Source organism: Canis lupus, chromosome 22 (assembly GCF_048164855.1).
Source record: "Canis lupus baileyi chromosome 22, mCanLup2.hap1, whole genome shotgun sequence".
Taxonomy (NCBI): domain Eukaryota; kingdom Metazoa; phylum Chordata; class Mammalia; order Carnivora; family Canidae; genus Canis; species Canis lupus.
In genome coordinates, this window is record NC_132859.1 from 25070293 (window position 1) to 25094370 (window position 24078).

Here is a 24078-nt window from a genome sequence, read left to right on the forward strand (position 1 = left end):
CCCAAACCAGACAAAGACCCCAACAAAAAGAATTCCAGACCAATATCCCTGATGAACATGAATGCCAAAATTCTCACCAAGATACTAGCCAACAGGATCCAACAGCACATTAAAAGGATTATTCACCACGACCAAGTACAATTTATTCCTGGGCTGCAGGTGTGGTTCAACATCTGCAAATCAATCAATGTGATACACTACATTAATAAAAGAAAGGACAAAAACCATATGATCCTCTCAATTGGTGCAGAAAAAGCATTTGACAAAATACAGTATTCTTTCTTGATTAAAATTTTCCGTAGTGTTGGAACAAAGGGAACATACCTCAATATCATAAAAGCCGTATGAAAAGCCCACAAGGGTGTTTGTATTTTATTATGATTTTCTGACAATATTTCAAGATAAAAGCTGCCCTCTTACATTCATCAGCTAAAGAATAGAGGTCTTTCTGACAGAAAATCAGGACCAAGAAGGGACTACCCAGGTAGCATGCAGGTGAGACTCTATGACTATTCGGAGTATCAAAGAAGAGGTTTCCTAGGGGTGCCTGGGTGGCTCAGTCAATTAAGTGTCTGCCTTCGGCTCATGTCATGATCCCAGGGTCCTAGGATGGAGCCCCACATTTGGATCCCTGCTCAGAGGGGAGTCCCTCTGCCCTTCCCCTTGCTTGTTCTCTTTCAAATAAATACAATCTTTAATTTAAAAAAACCATATATTTATTTAACAAGGTGCAAAAACTAATGACAAACTATAAAAAATATCAGTTACACATATGACAGATAATTTTCTTTATTTCCAAAGAGATCCTAATATCAGTAAGAAAAAGATAATGAACCCTAGAAAATTTGACTTAAAGGTTATAAATAGGCAGTTTTTTTAAAAAACTCCAAATAGCCTTTCAAAAAGGTTATTATATTCATAATTAATGAACTATAAATAAACTATTAAATAAATAATAAATAAACTATTACTATTTTTAATATATCAATTTTATCAAAATTGTGAAACACGAAACCAGTGCTAATAAATGTAAGAGGAAGTGGGCAGTCTCATACCAGTTGGGAATTTAAGTTAGTACCATCATTTTAAGGGCTATTTGACAAGATCTATTAAAATTTAAGATGCATACCTCCTTTGTTGCAGCAATCTTGTTGTTAGTAGTAAATTTATTTATCAACATTTGCCAAAAACAATGAAAACAAAACTGACATTTGACTATTGTATATTCGTATGGCCCCCTGTTGTTGTCCATCTGTATGATAAGTATCCATGTAATAATGTCTTTAATATCAGTCTTAAAGTATATGTACTGACTAAAAACTGGAAATTACCAATTCACCTGTACATTAGAGATGAGCTAAGTAGATTGAGGTCTTCCAATCCAAGAATATGTGGTATCTTTCTATTCATCTGTGTCATCTTCAATTTCTTTCATCGATGTCTTAAAATTTTTTAGTGTATCAGTGTTTCAATACCTTGGTTAAATTTATTCCTAAGTATTTTATTCTTTTGGATGCAATTTTATTTTTTTGATGCAATTTTAAATGTGACTGCTCTCCTAACTTCTTTTACAAATAGTTTGTTGTTTGTGTATAAAATGCAATTGATTTTTGTGTGTTGACTTTGTATCCTGCAACTTTCCTGGATTTGTTTATTATTATAACAGTTTTGGGGTGGATTCTATAGAGTTTTCCAAATATAAGACCACATCATCTGCAGAGAAGCCATGTTATTTCTTGCTTTGGATGTCTTTTATTTCCATTTTTTTCCTAATTGCTTCTGGCCAGGACTTCCAGCACTATGTTGAATAGGAGTGGGGAGAGTGGGCACCTTTGTCTTATGCCCGATCTTAGAAAAAAAGCTCTCAACCTTTCACCACTGAGTATGATGTTAGCTGTGGGCTTGTCATATATGTTCTTTATTTTGTTGAAATACATTCCTTCCATACTCAACTGATGAGAGTTTCTATCATAAAAGCAGGTTGAATTTTGTCAAATACCTTTGCTGCATCTATTGAGGTGATCCATTTTGTTGTTTCTTCTGTTAATGTAGTGTATCACATTTATTGATTTTCATGTGCTGAACCATCCTTGCATGCCAGAGATGAATTTCACTTCATCATGGTATATTGTTCTTTTAGTGTGCTATTGAATTTTGTCTGCTAGCATTTTGTTGATGATTTTTGCATCTATATTCCTCAGAGATAGTGGCCTATAGTTTCCTTTATACTGTGCTTATCTGGCTTTAGTAACAGGGTAATTATTGCCTCATGAAGGGAAGTTGGAAGTATTCCTTCCTAGTCAATGTTTGGGAGGAGTATGAAAAGGATCATGTTAATTCTTTAAGTATTTGTTTGAATTCATCACTGAAGCCATCTGGCTCTGAGATGTAAATGCCTGACAATTAGCTTTTTTGATTGTAATATCAGTGCCTGAAATTAAGCTGCTAGTTGCCAAGGTATCCATTATAAAGACACCCATCTCAAATAAACATAATGCTACACACAAGACAAAGAGCCAGGCTGCCTTACCCATGCAAGTCTCTGGTGACCTACATAATTAACCATTTGAGTGTCTCTTTATTTCCCTTCTGGTAACTTGAGTCCTGCTCTTATGTTTTAAATTCACCAATAAAGAGTGAACCTATGAAACTCTAGGCACCCCTCCTGCAACCCTAATAAAATGCAAAACCCAGGTCCATATTCTCACCCTCTTTCTACCTACAACCTTGCTGTGTGGCCGCAGGGCATATTGCATGTCCTCCAAAACTTGTAATAAACCTTGCTTTTTTTCCAAAGCTCCCAGATAGTTGTTGCTGAGGTACATCTTACAATCATAATAAGAATCTCAAGGGTCAATGGAGCCATAAAAATAATTCTGGCAAAGGAAATGTCCAGCCCAGGTCAGTCCAGGCAAGTGCCCTGAGGTATTTCTAGTCCATAGCCTCACTATTGATAGGCTGAGACTAACACAAAACATGGGCATTTTTGTTGTTGTTGGGAGACTTTTGACTACCGATTCAATCTTCTTGCTTGTTATTGATCTGTTCAGATTTTCTATTCAACATTAAGTCTTCATAAGTTGTATGATTCTAGGAATTTATTCATTTCTTCTAGGTTATTCAATTTTTTGGCATATAACTTTATAGTAATCTCTTATGATCCATTATATTTCTGTGATATCAATTATAATATCTCTTCTTTCATTTCTGATGTTGAGTCTCCTCTCTTTTTTTTCCTAGACTAGCTACAGATTTGCCACTTTTTAAAATCTTTTTAGAAAACCAGTTCTTTTTTATGTTGATCTTTTCAATTGTCTTTCTAGTCTCTATTTCATTGATTTCTGCTTGAATCTTTGTTAGTTCCTTCCTTCTGTTAACTTTAAGCTTAGTTTGTTCTTTTATTTCCTTAAGGTGTAAATTAGGCTGTTTGAGATTGTTTTTTTTTCTTACTATCAACATTTATTACTATAAACTTTCCTCTTAGAACTGCTCTTACTATATCCCATAAGTTTTGGTATGTTATAATTACATTTTCATTTGTCTCAATATTTTTTTTATTTCTCTTGATTTTTTCTTTAACTTACTAATTTTTCATTAATAGGCTTTCTTTGATATCTGACAGTTTTCTTATAATGTGTCTTAATGAAGTCCTCTTTGTGTCAAATCTGTGTGGGGACTTATAAGCTTTATTTACCCACATGTTCATATCACTCTTTAGATTTAGGAGGTTGTCAGCCATTATTTCCATAACAATCTTTCTGCTCCTTTCTTTCTCTCCTCCTTCTGAAATTCTCATATGCAAATATTATTTTACTGGTCCCTACAATTCACATAAGCCTGCTTTCTTCTTTATCATTTTTTCTTTTTTCTCCTGTGATTGGATAATTGCAAATGACCTATCTTTAAGATCAGATTCTTACTTTCTCCTTTATCAAGTTTGCTGTTGGTGCTCTCTATTGCATTTTTAATTTCATTCATTAAGTTATTTAGCTCTATAATTTGTTTGTTCTTTTTAAATTAATTCTATCTCTCTGTTGAAGTTTTCATTTCATTCATATTGTTTTCCTGATTTTATTGAGTTGTCTGTGTTCTCTTGGAATTTGCTGAGCTTCCTTAAAATAGTTATTTTGAATTCTTCATCATACAACACATAGAACTCTTTGAGGGGGGTCAGTTACTGGTAAATTATGTTCCTTTGGCAGTATCATGTTTCTGTGATTTTTAATTTTTCTTGTAGCTTTGCTTGATGTCTGCATGTTTGTGCGAGCAACCACCTGGTTCAGACATAAATGGTTCACTTGCAGGTTGGTGCTAGGGTGGGGTGTGGTGGTTTCAGGTTTGGGGAAGGCCTAATAGTATACTCTCTGTGCAGCTCAGCTGTGGTTAGTGTTGGCAAAGGCTTTAGGGGTCCCCAATAGCGAAGGCTTCAACCAAGGTGTCTATCGCAGTAGGAGAGGCTGCTGGAGTTTTCAGTGGTGAAGGCCACTGGGGACCAATTGATCTCTTTTTCTCCTATAAAGGACATCATGGCCCAGAGGATTCATGATATGGTCCTCTGCTGTGAACTCTATGGGGAATCTGCAGCTGTTGCTGGGGCTGTGAGGTCCTTAGTGGCAAAGGCATAAGGGGCCTTTCATAGAGCAGGCCAATAGGGAGATGGTAGCAACTGGCACCTGCTACACAGCTGATCATGATAGCTTCCCCCTGCTTCTTTGTTCCTAGTCATCTCCAAATATGTCAACTAAGACAATCTCCTCTAAGATCTTTTCTCTGTTGTTACTCATTTTATGCTCCACTCTTTACAGTAAGTCCTGAATGGGGCTCTTGAGCTCTTCCAAGGTTAGTTTTGAATAACTGTCTAATCATTATTGTTGTGGGTATGAGGAGACAAAGGCCAATATCAGTTACTGCCATCCTGCTGATAAGCAATGATTTTTTTTTAATGTGATACCCAATGCTTAGGCAACAAAAACAAAAATAAACGAGTGGGAAAATTGCAACTAAAAAGCACAGCAAAGGAAACAATAAAATGAAAGGGAAACCTGTGTAATGGGAGAAAATATTTGCAAACTATATATCTAATAAGGGTTTGATATCCAAAATATATAAGGAACTCTACAACTCAACAGCCAGAAAGCAAGCAACCAGTTTGAAAAAATGAGCAAAGTACCTGAATAGGCATTTTTCCAAAGAAGATATACAGATGGCCATAGGTAGATGAAAAGGTACTAAATATCACTAATCATTAGGGAAATGCTAATCAAAACCACAATGAGATATCACCTCATACCTGTTAAGATGGCTAAAAAGGAATAATAGGGGTGCCTGGGTGGCACAGTCAGTTAAGCATCCAACTTTTCAGCTCAGGTCATCCTGGAATTGATCCCCTTATCAGACTCCATGCTCTGCAGGGAGTCTGCTTTTCCCTCTCCCTCTGCCCCTCCTCCCTTGCTCATGCTCACTCTCTCTCTCAAATAAATAAAATATTTTTTTAAAAAAAGGAGATAACTAATGTTGGTGAGGATGCAGAGAAAAGGGATGGATCCCTTGTGCACTGCTAGTAGGAATGTAAATTGGCATAACCATTATGGAGAATAGTATGGAGGTTCCTCAAAAAATGAAGAATAGAACTGTCTTATGATCCAGTGAGGGGTATATATCCAAAGGAACTGAAATCAGTACCTTGGAGATATCCGTGTTCCCACCTTCATCTCAGCATTATTCACAATAGCCAAGATGTGAAAACAACCTAGATGTCCTTCGACAGATGAATAGATAAAGAAATTGTGGTATGTATATACAATGGAATATTACTCAGCCTTAAAAAAAAAGATAAGTATACTGACATTTGCAACAACATGGATGAACTTGGAAGACATTACACTAGGGAAATAATCCAGATACAGAAAGAAAAATACTATATGATCTCACTTATATGTGGAATCTAAAAAAGTCAAATACATGGACCCAGAGAGTACAACAGTGGTTGGTTACCAGGATCAGAGAGATGGGAGAAATGTGGCGACGTTGATTAAAGGGTACAAAGTTGCAATTATGAAGGCTGAATATTTAGAGATATAATGTACAACATGATAACTATAGTTAATAATTCTATATTGTACACTGGAAATTTGCTAAGAGGGTAGATTTCAGGTGCTCTCACCACATACCCTCCCCCCCCAAAAAAGCTAACTATGTGAGCAGCTAGGAGCAAGGATTTATTTCTTTATTCTTTACTTATATATTTTAAGCTATTAGAAATATTCTTAGTATATAGGAACTAAGGTAATTCAGTGCTCAGTAAATATTTTTTTAGATAAATGGACATTACTTCTTACATCTCTCCTTATAAATTTCTTTCTAAGCCCTGTCCAGTTCAAAATTAAGACAACCTATTAAATGGAAGAAGATATTTGCAAATGATATATCTGGTTAGGGGTCAGTATCCAAAATACATAAAGAACTTACACAGTTCAACAACAAAACACAAATAATCCAATTAAAAGTAGGGAGAAGACATAACAGATATTTTTCCAAAAAAGACATCTAGATGGCCAACAGACACGTGAGAAAATGCTCAACATCACTCATCATCAGGGAAATTCAAATCAAAACTACAACAAAATATCACCTCACACCTGTCAGAATGGCTAAAATCAAAAACACAAGAAACAAGTGTTGGCGAGAATGCAGAGAAAAAGGAATCTTCATGCACTTTGGTAGGAATACAAACTGGTGCAGCCACTGCGGAAACAGTATGGAGGTTCCTCAGAAAATTAAAATAGAATTACTATATGATCCAATAATTCCACTCCTGGCTATTCACCCAAGGAACACAAAAACTAACTTGAAAGGATAAATGCATGTATTTATTGAAGCATGATTTACAATATCCAAAATATGGAAGTAACTCAAATGTCCATTGATAGATGAGTGGATAAAGATGTGGTTATATATACAATGGAATATTACTCAGCCAGAAAAAAAGAATGAAGTCTTTCCATTTGAAACAACATCCTCTAGATGAATAGATCTAGAGGGTATAAAGAATGAAGTCTTTTCCATTTGAAACAACATCCTCTAGATGAATAGATCTAGAGGGTATAATAGTAAGTGAAATGAGTCAGTCAGAGAAAGACAAATACCATATGATTTCACTCATATGGAATTTAAGGAACAACAACAAAAAAAAAGACAAACAAAAAGTCAGACTCTTAGAAAACAAACTGATGGTTCCCAGAAGGGAGGCTGAGGAGGGGGGTGGATGGGTAAAATAGGTGAAGGCAATCAAGGGTACACTTATCTTGATGAGCACTGGGTAATGTATAGAACTGTTGAATCACTAGATTGTACACCTGAAACTAATATAACACTGTACATTAATTGTACTAGAATTTTTTAAAAACTAAGGTATTTCAAAGAACCTTGAGATTAAAATGAGTCTGAACATTCTGACATCCATCTTTAGTTTCCCCTGAGGAAAATGATTAGAAATCAAAATCCAGGCCCAGTCTGAGTATATCTTTTCCTAACAGAAGGAATTCTGATATAATGGTTGTCTTCTGATGAATAAAAAATCATGCTTTTAAAATGTGCTCACCCATAAAATGTGCTCAAGAGTTTACTGTTACTTACAAAGGACATTAATTCAGACCAATATAGAATATGTTCTTCTTTCCTGAATCAAAGATTATTTGAACATAACATTAGCTCACAGGTTTAGACTTTGTATTTCTAAGGAATTTTTGGATTACTATGATGCATAAAACATAAATGAAAAAGAAGTCCATTAATCAATGGCATAAAACATAAATGTACACTTTAATGAATGTATGTAAATACCTGTGAAAATACAGTTCTGGTGGAAGACTTGAACATTCCTGAGATCCAGGTTGTGCTTCCCAGCCCCAGGCACCTCCCTCTGCAAAAGGATGACAGGTTTAAGACCCTAAGAAGCAGTCTCTAAAACAGAGCTTGACATGCAAGATGTTCATAAGGGAGTGCTCTTGAGGCACCAGTGGAAAAGAAGGGAAGAAAATCAAATTAGGGAGAAAGAGTAATTGGGCGGCACTATAGTCTCATGGAAGTTCTCAGTCGACCCCACAGACAGCTTAGAGCTGGGACGGCCCTACAAGAGGTGTCCAAGAGGTGGGACCTTTATAATTCAATATTGATCAGTCATTGGATACATCTGCCTGCAGAAGGATGTGAATTTTTCAATTGAGGAAATTTCCAGTGCAGATCAACCTCTCAGGGTCACCATCCAGCAGCACTTTCAGCAGCTGGAGGGAGGAGTTCTCTGTTCCTAAAACGGGGGTGTAGGTCTCTCAACATAGTCTCCACCACATTGCCACTCTGACTTCAGTGGTAACTGCATCTTTGCACTGTTTTTCTAGTCTCATCACATAAGGGATAACTATATAACTTAATTTACGTGTTTCTGAAGCTTGGATAAATGAAATCCTATTGTGTGCATATTTCTGTCTTTCTCTCAGAAGTATCTCTTTTAAGATTCAGCCATGTTGCTGAATCTTAATTCAGTTTAATCAGTTGGTTTCTATTGTTGTATACCCTGTTTTAATGTACCACAGCATATTCACACATCTCACTATTAATGGACATGCGTGTCGTTCATGACTTGGGGCTCTGAACTTGGTGCTGTGAACATTGCATGTGAATGTGTATGAATCCTGGTGATCATGTACATATGATATGTGTAAAAGTGAAATTGCTGGTTTGGGATTTTTTTTTTAATCTTAATAGAAAATGCCAGAATACTTTCTCATTTTCACTCCCTAGAGCCATGTTTGAGAGTTCCCATTGCTCTCTGTCTGTATCACTGGGAATAGGCTTAGTAATGCAGCAGTAACATCTCCTAAATCTCAGTGGTTCACAACAACAAATTTCTTTCTCAGCCATATTTTGTGTCCATCGCAGTTGTTTCTGATCACTGTAGGATCCAGGCTGATGGAGCAGGCTCTATCTACAGTACTGCTGGTTTCTTAGAACTTTTTATTTTCCCAGAAACATACTCATGTCATTTACAAACAGAGATTATATTGCTTCTTCCTTTCCAACTCTTCTGCTTCTAAAGGCTTTCTCTACCTAACTGCATTGGTGTTTTATAGATTTTAAGGCTATATTATTAGATGCATACAAATACATAATTTTTTTATCATTAGGAAGTGACCCTAAGTCAGACAACTAAACAACAGACCGGTGGCTGGCTGTACACATGATCCAGCTCAGACACAACTTTCATCAAATTATAATCACCCCCAAAACTTAGTGTTCTGAAACAACAACCACTTTTTAGCTCATTATTCTATGGATCAGCAATTTGTATTGGACTCAACTAGATGGTTCTTTTGTTCTCAGCTAGGCTTGCATCTTTTAGATACCAAAGATAAAAGATGAGCTAAAGAAAAAACAGTTTAGTTTGCATGCAGAATTTAGAGGGAATTTAGGAGGCAAGAGATGTTTCCTCTCATTTCCAGTCTCTTCAGCCAGAAAAAAAAAACAAGGCCCAGAAAAATGGAGTGATTTGTACAAGTTCACCAGGAAGGTAACGGAGGGGATTAGGTGCTGAATTCAGGTGCCCCAGTCTTGGTATTTCCCATAACACCACAATCCTAACTGTGAATCCTCAGCTGCATTGAAAACATATCTCTGGGACTATTTAAAAACCAAAGGAATAATCCACTATAAAATCACAAGGTGACAAAAATGTAACAAAGGCGAAAGGCTGGGAAAGCACCTGGTCAGCATGAGCCCTACTCAGGAAAGCTCAGGAAAAATCCTTGGATTCATTTTAACATTTTAAGAGATGTCTGGGAACCAAGTTCTGAGCCTACCAACCCTAGATGTTCCAATTCTCTGGAATCAATAAAATCTACTGTATATTTAAAAGTACAAAGCAATCAATTCATACAATGATTAAAACCTCTCCACTTTGCAGAGTGAACCAAACAGATGCCCAGTCAGTTTCAAACACATTTTAATTCTAATTTTAGGCTAACAACTGATTCATTGCATGAGATTCTATGTCACTTGACCTTTTTACATCTTAATTCCTTCATCAGAAAAACCAGAGTAAAGCATGATGGTGATGTGATGATAACAGATCCAGGGAAGAAATTAAAAACACATGAAATGCCGTAAATATGATGGAAAAAAAGAGAAATGTGTATAAAGTAGCCCGTAGGAGGCAATGACTAGTTCTTTCTCAAAAAGAATTACGCCTTCACAGAGGCAATGAGAGCTGAGTTGGTTTTTGATACAGATAATGAATGTGATAGATAGCAGATATCTATGAAATACTTTTCAGATAAATGAATTAAAAGGGCACTACCTGTGGAAGTATCACTACAGGCAACAGCATGGATGGGTAGGATGTGGAATTTCCAGGAAACAACATATGATTTATTTAGTATTGCTCAAGTGAAAACTTGGAGAGACAGAAAACTTACACCATGGGTGAGGCTAGAAATGTTGCAAAGACCTGACTTCTGAGGCCTTGGATGTTGTGCTAATACTTTTGAATGTGTTTTATTGGATTAGGGAAGCTTTGGAAATGTGTAAACAGAAGGCAAAGGACATTCCCCATAAGGCACTGTGATGGAGAACCCCCCTCAGCGGAGGGCTTATTGCCCCAGATGCTAGAAGTGTAGTCAGCAGACAGTCTTCAGCTGGGCCTCTTCAGAGCTGACTCACCATGAGCACACCGCTCCTGGGCAGCCCACTTCCAATAGCAAATGGAGGCACGGATACAGGATGAGCCAATTCTGCACACACTGGGGCAACTCTGGCAAACCCTTTAGCTCTAGAGCTCCCTATGGGGTTGGCTAAGGCTGTCATTAAGGTTCCCCACATCATAGTTCAACTTTTCTTTCAGCCATTCCTGCTGCTTCCTCTCCCAGATTTAGGCCAGTCCAGAACCCCCAGGGATTGGGTGGGGAGCATCTGAAGTAGCCAGCAAAGTCAGGATCCTTTATGTCAAGCAGGAAATTTCTCTCTTCTGACTCAGTCCATCCTCCTTCCTCTACCACCCCTAACCCCTGGAGCTCTGACCTTCAGAATTCTCTGGTGGCAGCCAATATTTTGGAATAATGGAGTAGAGCCTAAGGAGCACTATTCTTGGGATCAGAAGGAAATCAAGGTCAGTTTCTGTTAGGTGCCTGGTCAATACACTTCATTTTTCTGTGAATGTGAAGAACAGGAAAAATTAGAAAGAACAGTGCCAACATCTACAATTTAGTGGTGGGAGTAGGTAAATACAGAAATACATGAAATAATGTGGGAAAGTGCCTTATAAACTACACACAATCATAGTTTTCCATCTTTGGTCAGATTGTCTCTCCATCTCATGGCTTTTCAAGTAAACTTTTTGCTAGGATTAGAGGAACTCCATGGAAGGGATATGCCATCATCTTGTAAATGCAGGGAGAACTGCAGGTGGACCTTGTAAGTGTTTCAGGGATGAGAACAACCAACACCTGAATGTCTCCTCCCGACATTCCTCTTATATTGAATCTTTGCCTTTGGGTTCTCACCCTCTAGACACTGGAAGGAAAGGGTGGGAATAAGAGATGGAAATAGATCACAGCTCAACTCACATACCCTTCTTAGGATAGGTATGCTCAACCCCTACCTGCATATCCCAGCTGAGGGTATGCCTAAAAGAGAGAAATGCATATGCACACCTACATAATGAGCTTCTCTCTCAAGCAAGATGGAGCACGTGCCATTTCCTTCATGCTCTAGTGAAAAGCAGGTACAATGGAGTGTGTTAAGGAAGGGAAGAAAAAGTATTCCAAGCATTCCTGGATTGTATCAAAATGATTGCCTTTGGGAGAAAAGATTAGAAGTGATCTTTATTTCTTCCATGTGCATTTTTGTATCTCACAAATTTGCTACCAGGAAGACATAGTTACCCTTTTGTGGCCATATAAAAATAATTGCCATGAAAATAGAATAAAAATTTAATGTTTCTATAATTACTTTATGTAAAGCTGGTTCCCATCCCATAGCCTTTGTCACTGGACTGAGAGGAAGAACAAATAAGATTCTGGAAATGACAGCCTTTGTCATTGACCCAGGAACTTATCAGAGAGCAAATGCCATCTGGATCCTTGGAGGGCAATCACCAGCTGCTTGTAATCTGTTATAGACTGAATGTTTTTGTCATCCCAAAATTCATATGCTGAAGCCCAAATCCCCAGTGTGACTACAGCCTTTAGGAGATAATTGAGGTTAGATGAGGTCATAAAGGTAGGGTCCTAATCCTATGGAATTAGTGTCTTTCTAATAATAGACACTAGAAAATCCTTCCTTCTCTTCCTCTCCTCTCTCTCTCTCCCTTCCTTCTTTCTTCCCTCCCTTTCTCCTTCTTATTCTCTCTCCAGAGAGGAAAGTCTGAGGGCAGAGTGAGAAGGCAGCTTTCTTCAACCCAGAAAGGAAGCTTTCCAAATTGGCCATACCTTGATCTTAGACTTCCAGAACTATTAGAAGTAGGTTTCTGGTGTGTAAGCCACTCAGTCTCTGGTATTTTGCTTTGGCAGCCCAAGCTGATTAATACATGATCTTCCTGAGACCCCATACCAGGAACACTCAAAATCCAACAGCTCTAGAAGTTCATGCAGGTACCATTTCTGCCCTGAAGCCAGGCCTAAGTTAGAGGTCTGGGGAATAGAGCCATGAAGCCAGAGGAAGATCTCACAAAAATCACAATTTCCTCACTATCTATATGGAAAAGTTTGTCATCCAGGGTGAATGTAGACCTTTCATTTCATATTTGCATTGACAACATCAGCTTTAATTGTTGAGTCACCAAGTTTCAAAGGACGAGTCATTGTAATTGATGACAAAGGATTGGTCCCACAACAAACTCACTACTTCCTCTCCATCAACTGCTATGTCATAAAATATAACACAATATAACACAGTAAACACGTATTACACAGTTTCACATCAAGTGATTTAACCAAAATATCTTTATTTATACACTGAGTGGCAAGGATAAAATATCACATTAAAAATCTCCAGCCCCCTCGCCCCCAGACTAACACTTCCATGTTCTCTAGTGATAAACAAGAATTCAAGTTCCAACTCATTTCTGAATTAGGTTTAACTCATGGCTTACATTGAATTTTCTCTTGCTATAGAGCCGGAAAAAAAAAAATTAAGTAATGTTCTAGGCCAAGTTTAAGTCTCTTTTTCATTCAGTCCTAAGTCCTTTAAAAACTTGCAGGAAAGTTTTAGTTCCTCTTTGAAGTACTGAAATGCAGTCCTTCTCAAGTCACAAAATCATTTGGCCCAAGTCCTCACTGGTAGGAAAAAATTCAAGGGGTTAGGAATCCAACTGCAATTATGAGATTGCAGAGTGAGCTACATAATTGATGAGCTGTATGGCACTGTCTCAGGAAAGGTAAAATCATTTTCATCAGCTATGAAAACAGAAGTGGCCATAATGAGGTTCTGCCCTATAGGGGTGTTGGGACACACCGCGCCTCACACTCTTCCTTGGTTTCAAACCGATTAGCGTTGCCCCCACAGCTTCCATACCAGAACTGTTCACAGACCTTCCTCTCCTTGTTGTAGTACCATTTCAGGATGTAATCCTGGCACTCACCCACCATTGGATCCATGGAACAAGGACCTGCAACAAAACAAAAGCAGGGAGAGCTGAATTTCCTGCATGAGCATGACAGCAAAGGAATGATGGTTTAGAGACATAGACTGGGAATGAATCCTAATCTCATCAACTGGCTGTGTGAGCCCAAGCTTATCCTGAACTTATCCTCTCTGAGGCTCAATTTATTCAATCATAAAAGCAATTAAAAAAAGAAAATTCACATCACAAGTTTGTCATAAGGTGGCACAGAACATACATGAAAAGTACAATACACTTACAGCTATTATTTTGCCCAGTACTCATCATATGAAAGGTATACTAGATAATGTGTAAATGAGTGAATGAATGCAGGAATGAAGTTTTCTGATATCAAGAACTCCTCACTTGCCTATTGTGCTCATTTCCTTCTTTTTTTTTAAACCATATCAATCCCTTGCCTACTCCCATCCATCCAGCCTTTGGACAACCTAGCAAAAAACTCATTTTAATAGGTACTATATCCAGAAACTTGCCCCAGAAGTTAAGATTTATCTATTATAAGAAAACCATGATGTTCCTGAAAATTGAAAATTAGTATTTATAATTAACAAATTACAACAAAGCAAGAACTGAGATGCCCTGAATTTTAAATCAGATGTTAATTTCCCCATGTATGTAACTTCTGCCTTCCAAGGAGAACAGATTTCCTTGGGTACACTTGATGCTACAGAAAAATATTCTTGTCTCAAGTCAGTGGCCATGCAGCATAAAATAATGGTATCCTCCAAATAGTTTTCCCCTGGGCCTTCTAAGCACCACCAAATAAAGACGATACTGTTCTCAGAAACCAAGAGGCTAAAATTCATTGCCTGTTCCTTGGAAGACACTTCCCACTGGTATAATCAACACAGATCAGTTTTCTTGCAGAAGTGTCCAGATGTGCTGGACCCAAGAGAATCAGATACACTCTTAATGAGGTAAAGAGTTCATTATGGAAATTGCCTAGGAGAAGAAACTAGAGCAAATGCTTCTCCAAAACTTGTCCGAGTCAATAGGAAAATACTCCAAAGGTGAACTTTTGACTATTCTGTAGATTCAATAAATAGATTTGGGGCTCAGCAATCCTCTAGCACCCTCTGCCCTACAAAGTAATTTAAACTGACAACCAAAGACATGTTTAAACAGATCCTTCACAAAGTAAAATAACCAACTGGGTCTTCATCAAAATAAAAAGCTTCTGCCCAGTGAAGGAAGTATTCAAAAAAATTAAAAGGCAACCTATGGAATGGGAGAAGATATTTGCAAATGGCATATCCAAGAAAGGGTTAGTATCCAAAATATAAAAGAACTTAGCAAACTCAACACCCAAAAAATAAATAATACAGTTAAGAAATAGGCAGAAGGCATGAACAGATATTCCTCCAAAGAAGACATGCAGATGGCCAACTGACACATGAAAAGATGTTCAGTATCACTCATCATCACGGAAACGCAAATCAATACTACAATGAGATACTGCCTTACACCAGTCAGAATGGGTAAAATTAACAACCCATGAAACAGCAGATGTTGTGAGGATAGAGAGAAAGGGGGACCCTCTAATATTGTCGGTAGGAATGCAAACTTCTACAGCCACTCTGGAAAATAGTATGGAGGTTCCTCAGAAAGTTAAAAATAGAGCTACCATATGACCTAGCAATTGCACTATTAGGTATTTATCCAAAGGATACAAACATAGTGATTTGAAGAGGCACATGCACCTCAATGTTTATAGCAACAACGTCCACAATAGTCTTTCCAAACTATGGAAAGAGCCAAATGTCTATCAACAGATGAATAAGGAAGATGAGGAGTGTGTGTGTGTGTGTGTGTGTCTATATATATATATATATACACACACACATATATATATATATAGTGTGTCATATATATATAATATATAGTGTGTATATATAAACATGCATAATATACATATATATATGTACATACATGGACTGTTACTCAGCCATTAGAAAGAATAAAAAAAACCTTTCCATTCACAATGATGTGGATAGAAATTGAGGGTATTAAACTAAGCAAAATAAGTCAGTCAGAGAACCATATCATATGATTTTATCTCATATGTGCAATTTAAGAAACAAAACAGAGGATCACAGGGGATGGGAGGGGAAAATAAAAGACCAAATCAGAGAGGGAGGCATATCATGAGGCTCTTAATTATAGGAAACAAAATGAGGGTTGCTGGAGGGGAGAAGGGTGAGGGGATGGGGTAACTGGGTGATGGACATTAAGGAGGGCACTTGATGGAATGAACACTGAGTGTTATATGCCACAAATGAATCACTAAATTCTACCTCTGAAGCTAATAATACACTATATGTTAATTAAATTGAATTTAATTTTTTAGCAGGATTCTACTAAAACTGTTCCAAAGGATAGAAAGGGATGGAATACTTCCAAACTCGTTTTATGAGACCAGCATCACCTTAATTCCAAAACCACCAAAGACACACCAAATTTGCAAAAATTTTCAACAAGATACTAGCCAATAGAATCCAACAGTACATTAAGATTATTCACCATGACCAAGTGGGATTTATCCCTGGGATGCAAGGTTTGTTCAACACTGATAAAACAATCAACGTGATAGACCACATCAACAAGAGAAAAAACAAGAACCATACGATCCTCTCAATAGATGCAGAGAAAGCATTTGACAAAATACAGCATCCGTTCCTGATCAAAACTTTTCAGAGTGTAGACAGAGGGAACATTCCTCAGCATCTTAAAAGCCATCTACAAAAAGCCCACAGCAAATATCATTCTCAATGGGGAAAAATTGAGAGCCTTTCCCCTAAGATTAGGAACACAACAGGGATGTCCACTCTCACCACTGCTATTCAACATAGTATTAGAAGTCCTAGCTTCAGCAATCAGACAACAAAAAGACATTAAAGGCATTCAAATTGGCAAAGAAGAAGTTAAACTCTCCCTCTTTGCAGATGACATGATACTATAGGTGGAAAACCCAAAACTCCACCCCAAGATTGCTAAAATTCATACAGTAATTCGGCAATGTGGCAAGATACAAAATCAATGCCCAGAAATCAGTGGCATTTCTATATACTAACATGAGACTGAAGAAAGAGAAATTAAGGAGTCAATCCCATTTACAATTGTACCTAAAAGCATAGGGTACCTAGGAATAAGCCTAACCAAAGAGGTAAATGATCTATACCCTAAAAACTACAGAACACTTTTGAAAGAAATTGGCGAAGACACAAAGAGATGGATCAATATTCCATGCTCATGGATTGGAAGAATTAATATTATGAAAATGTCTATGCTACCCAGGGCAATGTACACATTTAATGCAATCCCTATTAAAATACCATGGACTTTCTTCAGAGAGTTGGAACAAATAATCTCAAGATTTTTGTGGAATCAGAAAAGATCCCAAATAGCCAGGGGAATATTGAAAAAGTAAACCAGAGCCAGAGGCATCACAATGCCAGATTTCAGGTTGTACTACAAAGCTGTGATCATCAAGACAGTGTGGTACTGGCACAAAAACAGATACATAGATCAATGGAACAGAATAGAGAACCAGAAATGGGCCCTCAACTCTATGGTCAACTAATATTTGACAAAGCAGGAAAGACATTCCACTGGAAAAAGGACAGTCTCTTCAATAAATGGTGCTGGGAAAATTGGAGAGCCATGTGCAGAAGAATGAAACTAGACCATTCTCTTACACCATACACAAAGATAAACTCAAAATGGATTAAAGACCTATATGTGAAAAAAAAAAAAAAAAAACCTATATGTGAGACAAGAATCCATCAAAATCCTAGAGGAGAACACAGGCAACACCCTTTTTTAACTTGGCCACAGCAACTTCTTGCAAGATACATCTATGAAGGCAAGGGAAACAAAAGCAAAAATGAATTATTGGGACTTAATATAAAAAGCTTCTGCACAGCAGAAGAAACAGTCAACAAAACTCAAAGACAACCTACAGAATGGGAGAAGATATTTGCAAATGACCTATCAGATAAAAGGCTAGTATCCAAAATATGTAAAAAACTTATTAAACTCAACAGCAAAGAAACAAACAATCCAATCATGAAATGGGCAAGAGACATGAACAGAAATTTCACCAAGGAAGACATAGACATGGCCAACAAGCACATGAGAAAATGCTCTGCATCACTGGCCATCAGGGAAATACAAATCAAAACCACAATGAGATACCAGTGAGACCACACCAGTGAGAATGGTGAAAATTAACAAGAGAGGAAACAACAAATGTTGGAGACCTCTTGCACTGTTGTTGGGAATGTGAACTGGTACAGCCACTCTGGAAAACTGTGTGGAGGTTCCTCAAAGAGTTCAAAATAGAGCTACCTTATCACCCAGTAATTGCACTACTGGGGATTTACCCCAAAGATACAGATGCAGTGAAAAACCGAGACACCTGCCCCCCAATGTTTATAGCAGCGATGTCCACAATAGCCAAACTGTGGAAGGAGCCTCGGTGTCCATTGAAAGATGAATGGGTAAAGATATGGTCTATATATACAATGGAATATTACTCAGCCACCAGAAACCACAAATACCCACTATTTCCTTTGATGTGGATGGAACTGTGATGTGAAGTAGGTCAATCAGAGAGGGACAAACATTATATGGTTTCATTCATACGGGGAATATAAAAAATAGTGAAAGGGATTATAGAGGAAAGGAGAGAAAATGAGTGGGAAAAATTAGAGAGGGTGACAAACCATCAGAGACTCCTAACTCTGGGAAACAAACAAGGGGTAGTAAAAGGGGAGGTGGGTGGGGGGATGGGGTGACTGAGTGACAGACACTGAGGAGGGCACTTGATGGGATGAGCACTGGGTGTTATACTATATGTTGGCAAATCCAACTCCAATAATACCTGAGAGAGGAGAGGAGAGGAGAGGAGAGGAAAAGGAAAAGGAAAAGGAAAAGGAAAAGGAAAAGGAAAAGGAAAGGAAGAGAGAGAGAGAGAGAAAGAAAGAAAGAGAAAAAGAAAGAAGAAAGAAAGAAAGAAAGAAAGAAAGAAAGAAAGAAAGAAAGAAAGAAAGAAAGAAAGAAAGAAAGAAAGAGTGGGAGGGAGGGAGGGAGGAAGGAGCCAGAAAAAAAAAATTTTTTTAAGTCTTTAAAAAAAAAAAATGCCCAGTGTCTACTGATCATTTGAAATGTGGCTATTGGAACTAAGGAACTGATTTTTTTGTTTGTTTTACTTAATTTCAAATTTAAATTTAAATAGCCAATGCGGCTAGTAGGTGGTCAGTGCAGCTATAGGTGAGTAAATCCCAATGCTTTATCTCTGAAGTATTCTCTGTAACCTAACTTTCAGGGAGACTCTGAGTCTTCAGTTTTATTTTATCAGTAGGACATAGCTTTGGGGGGCAATAATTGCCAAGTAATTACTGCTAGCTCCCAGTTTTACATCTGCATTATTTTTACCATGAGTATTAACTTTTACCTTCTTAGAAAGATCCTACATCAGTATTACTCAAACAAGTCCATGAAATCCAGGAATGAAGGAAGAAAAGGAGGAAAGAAAGAGGAGTGTTGGATAGGAATGGATTCATTTCCTGGTATGTATGTATAGTCTAGCCCTACCTAGAGGAGAAAACAAAAACAAAAAATAAAACCAAAAAAAGATCTATGTCCTTTGGAGAGAACACTGAAATTGAAAATATCCCAAGATCAGCCTGATTCTCTGAAAAGAAAGGATACTCACTTAATTCTTCACAAGTAGGTGAAAATTGAAGTAGGTACAATTGAAGGTCGCCAGTGTTACAGGAGAATTTGGCTGAAGATACAGGGGCACAAGGGAGGCCATGAAAATTTAACCTTCCCTGGGGTCAGAACAGACTCTAACAAGAGGTGAAACTTGAGTAGTGAAAGGTGAGTAGTGAACAGTGAGTAGAGGTAGTCAGGTGGACACCATGGAGAGGATGCAGATGGGCAGGTGAGGGTGAGCACCTCCATGGCAATTTGGAACGAATAACAGGGCACAAGACGCAAATAGTACAAAAGCATCTGCAGGGGAGTGGCAGCCAGTGAGGCCCCAGAGGACCACAGCATGGACCTGATTGCAGAGGCCTGTGTGCCTTACGTAGGCATGGGGACGCTGTCTTCTAAACGATGGGGAACTAGAGAAGAAGATAAATGACATGGCCATATGTGCAGGCAAACTAGAAAAACTACTTTGGTGCTCAGACTGGAACTGGAAACAGGACAAACTGTAAGGAATGAGACCAGACAGAGAGCTCTGCAGTTACCTTTGAAGTCAAAGTTTTGGGAAAATGTGGAAAGGGGCATGGACCTGAGAGATGCTGAGGAGGAAGTCACGCTAACATCTGGTCACCAGCTGGAGGTGGGAGGCAAGGAGAGGAGAAAGACCAGCGTGATGTTTGGGTTTTGACTTTCCATTCCTGGATCGATAGTGGTGCATTCCAGTAAAGGAACAGAAGAGGAAAAGGTTTGAATGGTGAAGATGAGTGGAGCTCATTTAACTGAGTTCATTTGAGAACTGAGTCCCCATTTGAGAGGACTGAGGGCATGAGCCACGGCACAGTCTGGAGGGTAGGTGACTATATCGGTCTGCAGCTCAAGAGGGTGAAGGGAGAAGAACCGGAGTCATCAGTACAGAGGGGAGAGCCAAAGTCCTGGCAGGAAAGCTCACCCCAGTGTGTGTGTACAGAGTCCTCAGAGGGCTGACCCTCCCGCCCTGGGGGAAAGAATTGCGGTCACCATGAAATTACAGAAGCCGAAACTTCTGGGCTCCTCACTTGCATAAGCCTGTTCTAAAGAAATATTTACTTTGTCCTTAATTATAATAATTTTGTTTTCTCTTTCTTAAATAGAGGCTTAGAGATAGGCATTGTATCAACAATAAATTCCATAAAACCTGGATTCTCCTGTGAGGATGGGCCTGGAAAGAGGAGCCCACAAGAAGAGACAGGTCTGAAGTAGAAGAACTAAGTAAGAATGCTATTTCTAAGGCCAAGAAAGGAGGGAGTTTGAAAAGGAAAGTAGTGGTTAACAGTCCCAAGGAGCTCCAGACAGATCTGAAAGAGCCCTTTGGTCTTTCTTGATGGTTCTCAACACACGTGAAGACAAGGGCTTGTTCTTTTCTCTGAGTGAAGTGCTGGAGGAGACGGTGTACAGCCCACCATATAGGAAGTCACAGGAGGTTACAGCTGGCCATCTTATTTCTTTTGAAAGCAAAAAACAAAACAAAACAAAACAAAAAAATAAAGGCATCTGTTAGAGACAGAGATCTGGGGAAAGGAGCTTGAGGAGGTGGTAAAGGTTTAGAACAGGAAGGCAACAGGAGGGGAATTGGCCAAAACCAAGTTACAGAGTATGGGGAATTGAGGGTAATTTCCAGCCTCAGTGTTTGGCTATGAATAGGACAGGATTAGATGACCAGTAAGCTCTCCTCCATTTTTTTCACCTTGAATTTGTGGGAAAGGGTGCCTTAGAGCAGTAGTTCTCACACTTGGTTGCTCAGTGGACTCACTGGGTAAATTCCACATGCAGAGATTCTGATTGAATTGGGGTGAGGTCTAAGCATTGAGAGTTTTTAGAATCACAGGCGAATGATTCTAATCTAAAGCCAAGACCATGGGACACCTGGGTGACTCAGTGGCTGAGCATCTGCCTTTGGCTCAGGGCGTGATCCTGGAGTCCCGGCATCAAGTCCCACATCAGGATCCTTGTATGGAGCCTGCTTCTCCCTCTGCCTCTCTCTCTCACTCTCTCTCTCTCATGAATAAATAAATAAAATCTTTTTTAAAAAAAAGCCAAGACCAAAAATCACTGCCTTAGTAATATTATCTGAGGATATTATACACTGGAAATATGAGAACTAACAAGATAAGTTTATGTTTAGCTGTCTGCGCCACGAGTGCCAATTCCTGTGTCTGTTTGCTTTTGTTATTTCCCTTTGGACATGTGTTTGCTTTGGAATCTGAGGGATAGGACACATCGCTGGTGTCTTAACAGCTAACTTGCATCCTTCTGTGTGGCAAACACACAAATTATCAAGTTTTATTCTTAAAAGAATCCTATGAGGTAGGTTTTCACATAATCCCCACTTCACAGATCAGAAAACTAAGCCACAGTGGGATTAAATAACTTTCACCTCGCTAGCAGCCCCAGCTGGAGAACCATCTAGGCACATTCAAAACTTCTGGACAATTATCTCTCATTTAATCTAAGCAGGACTGACCTCCAACTCACTAGAAACCTCTTTCAGCTGTTTGCATCAATACCTGCAGTAATCAAAATCAATGCTACAATTGTTTTAGATGGATCCACGGTGTTCCTTAAACTTGGTCCGTTTATATGTAGCCATTCATACAGAGATGAAGGAACCTTCTATTTTCCTTCAAGGTCAGGAGTATGTTCACCATTTCTGCAATACGTCATTGCTTCTGGGCAACGAAGTAGACACTTCACAGGGTTTGTCTCCATAATACTCCCTGAAATAACTGCTGATCAGCTCCAGATTTACAGTCAGAGGAAAGTTAGCCTTTGTTCTTAAATTAATGTCTTTAGTTGCGTACATGAATTGGTGCGTTTGAAAGGAAAGTGCCTAAGAAGCCAAAATTTGCATGCTAACACAGTACATAGGAGTTTTTTTTTTTTAAATGAAGACAACTGAAGGAGCAAGAAATAGTTTGTTTTTTTACCATAGGCAGTGCCTGAATTTCTTTCTTTTCCGGTTTGTTTCTGTCTTGTAGGCCTTTCTTGTCGGTTTCTCTCAGCACCATATCCATTCTTTTCATAATTTTCAAGTGCTTCTTGCTGAGTTACAGATTTCATTGTGGCTTTTCTATTCTCCTCTACCAAAACATCCGCTGCTTCAAGTACTTCCAGATCATCAGCAAAGCCAGATAGGCCAAACTGGCGCTTAGGCAACCTGCGTAGAAACAATCCATCTCACACTGCAAAACTGAACCATAAGAACTGGGAGGTTCAGTCCCCAGCTGATCCTGGTGGGCTCCAGAAACATCAGGTTTGAGCACTTCCTCATGACTTGGTGTCAAATTAGCTAGTTTCTTAGGTTTGCCTAGGTGTTTGCACAGACATCAAAATAATATGGCTAGCATTATTAGTTTTGCCTCTGGGACATGGTATTAAAGGCTGGGAGGATATAGTAGAAGAGAAAATTGTTATTTCCTTGCTTTTCTTGTGCTCTTTAGATTTGTTATATTGGCCCTATATTACTCTTAACATTAGAAAATAAGAAAAACCAAGATATATCAGTTGTAAAACACAGGAGCATCCCAGTGGTTCAAGTCAGGTAAAGGACTGGCATTGCCTGTGACCTTTCTTTAGGGGGAGATTTTCCTACAGGGGACAGAGCTATGGGACAACCTCAGCTCTACCTTCAGCCTACCTCCTGATAGGCCTAAAAGGTTGTAGCAGAGTGTCCCCTCGGTTTGGGCCCCCACATTTTCCAATGAGTTCAGGGGATGGGTATTGGTTTATTCCACCTAAAAATAAAATAAAAAATCGAGTCAAGTCAAATCAAGCATAAAATAAAACTTAAAAATAAAATAAACATACAGTGAAATAAAGCATAAAAACAAAATGTTACCCATTAAGACATAAAATTTAAAAGAAAAAAATCAAAGCATAAGATAAAATCAAATATACAATAAAACAAAATAAAACTAAAATCAAACAAAACATAACGACCAAAAAAATACACTGACATAAACTGAAAAAAATATAAATTCAAGTAAGGCAATAAAATAGACACCAAAAAAAGGCAAATAAAATAAAAACCAAACAAAATAAAGCCAGAAAATTCATCCTATCATATAAATTATATAAAATAAAATCAGAACACTAAAGAATATACCAAAACATACACTTAAAGCTAACATAATAAAATATAAAAAATAAAGTAAAATGAAATTGAAATGGACTAGAAAAATAATTCCCCCAGGCTGCTTCACCCTCAGAGCCACTAAGCTACCAGCCATCTATTACAACTCTCTCCTTCACCTCCTACAAAGGACAGGGATCAGAATCCACATTTTAACAAGATCCCTGGAAGATATGTGCACACATTAAAATTTGAGACACACTGTTATATGCCACTGGATTCTGTAATCCATATACCTGGATATAGGAATAACAATAACTCTTCCTAAAAAATTTTAAAAAAATAAAAAAAACAATAACTCTTCCTTATATATGTACAACACTGGTGCTTTCAAAGTCCATCCACACGTGTATTTGAATGTAGGCTTCACACATAAGGAAGAGACTGTAATTCTCATTTTGGTAAATGAGAAAAGCCAAGAGGTTAAGTGGAAAACCGAGGCCTCTTAGTCACCAAAGGAGAAGTTCCAGATAAGAAAACAGCACTGGGCTTGGCACAGCATCAGGGCAATGACAGCTCAGGG

At 38.2% G+C, this 24078-nt stretch overlaps 1 protein-coding gene and 1 long non-coding RNA gene across 2 annotated transcripts in view; both read right to left on the bottom strand.

The window, feature by feature from the left end:
* LOC140614460 (uncharacterized) overlaps positions 1 to 12729 on the bottom strand; it is a 44252-nt gene extending 31523 nt beyond the window's left edge. Inside the window, exons 1-2 of the long non-coding RNA XR_012015309.1 lie at positions 12480 to 12729; positions 7843 to 7921 (exon numbers count right to left, since the gene is read on the bottom strand). This is a non-coding gene — a long non-coding RNA (uncharacterized lncRNA). The remainder of the gene's footprint in view (positions 1 to 7842; positions 7922 to 12479) is intronic.
* Positions 12730 to 12974: 245 nt separating this feature from the next.
* Positions 12975 to 24078, bottom strand: part of LOC140614042 (collagen alpha-4(VI) chain-like) — a 102110-nt gene continuing 91006 nt past the window's right edge. The window contains exons 36-38 of the mRNA XM_072792815.1: positions 23061 to 23157; positions 22351 to 22580; positions 12975 to 13657 (exon numbers count right to left, since the gene is read on the bottom strand). Coding sequence (XP_072648916.1) covers positions 13482 to 13657; positions 22351 to 22580; positions 23061 to 23157 — 503 coding nt within the window. The 3' untranslated portion in view covers positions 12975 to 13481. The remainder of the gene's footprint in view (positions 13658 to 22350; positions 22581 to 23060; positions 23158 to 24078) is intronic.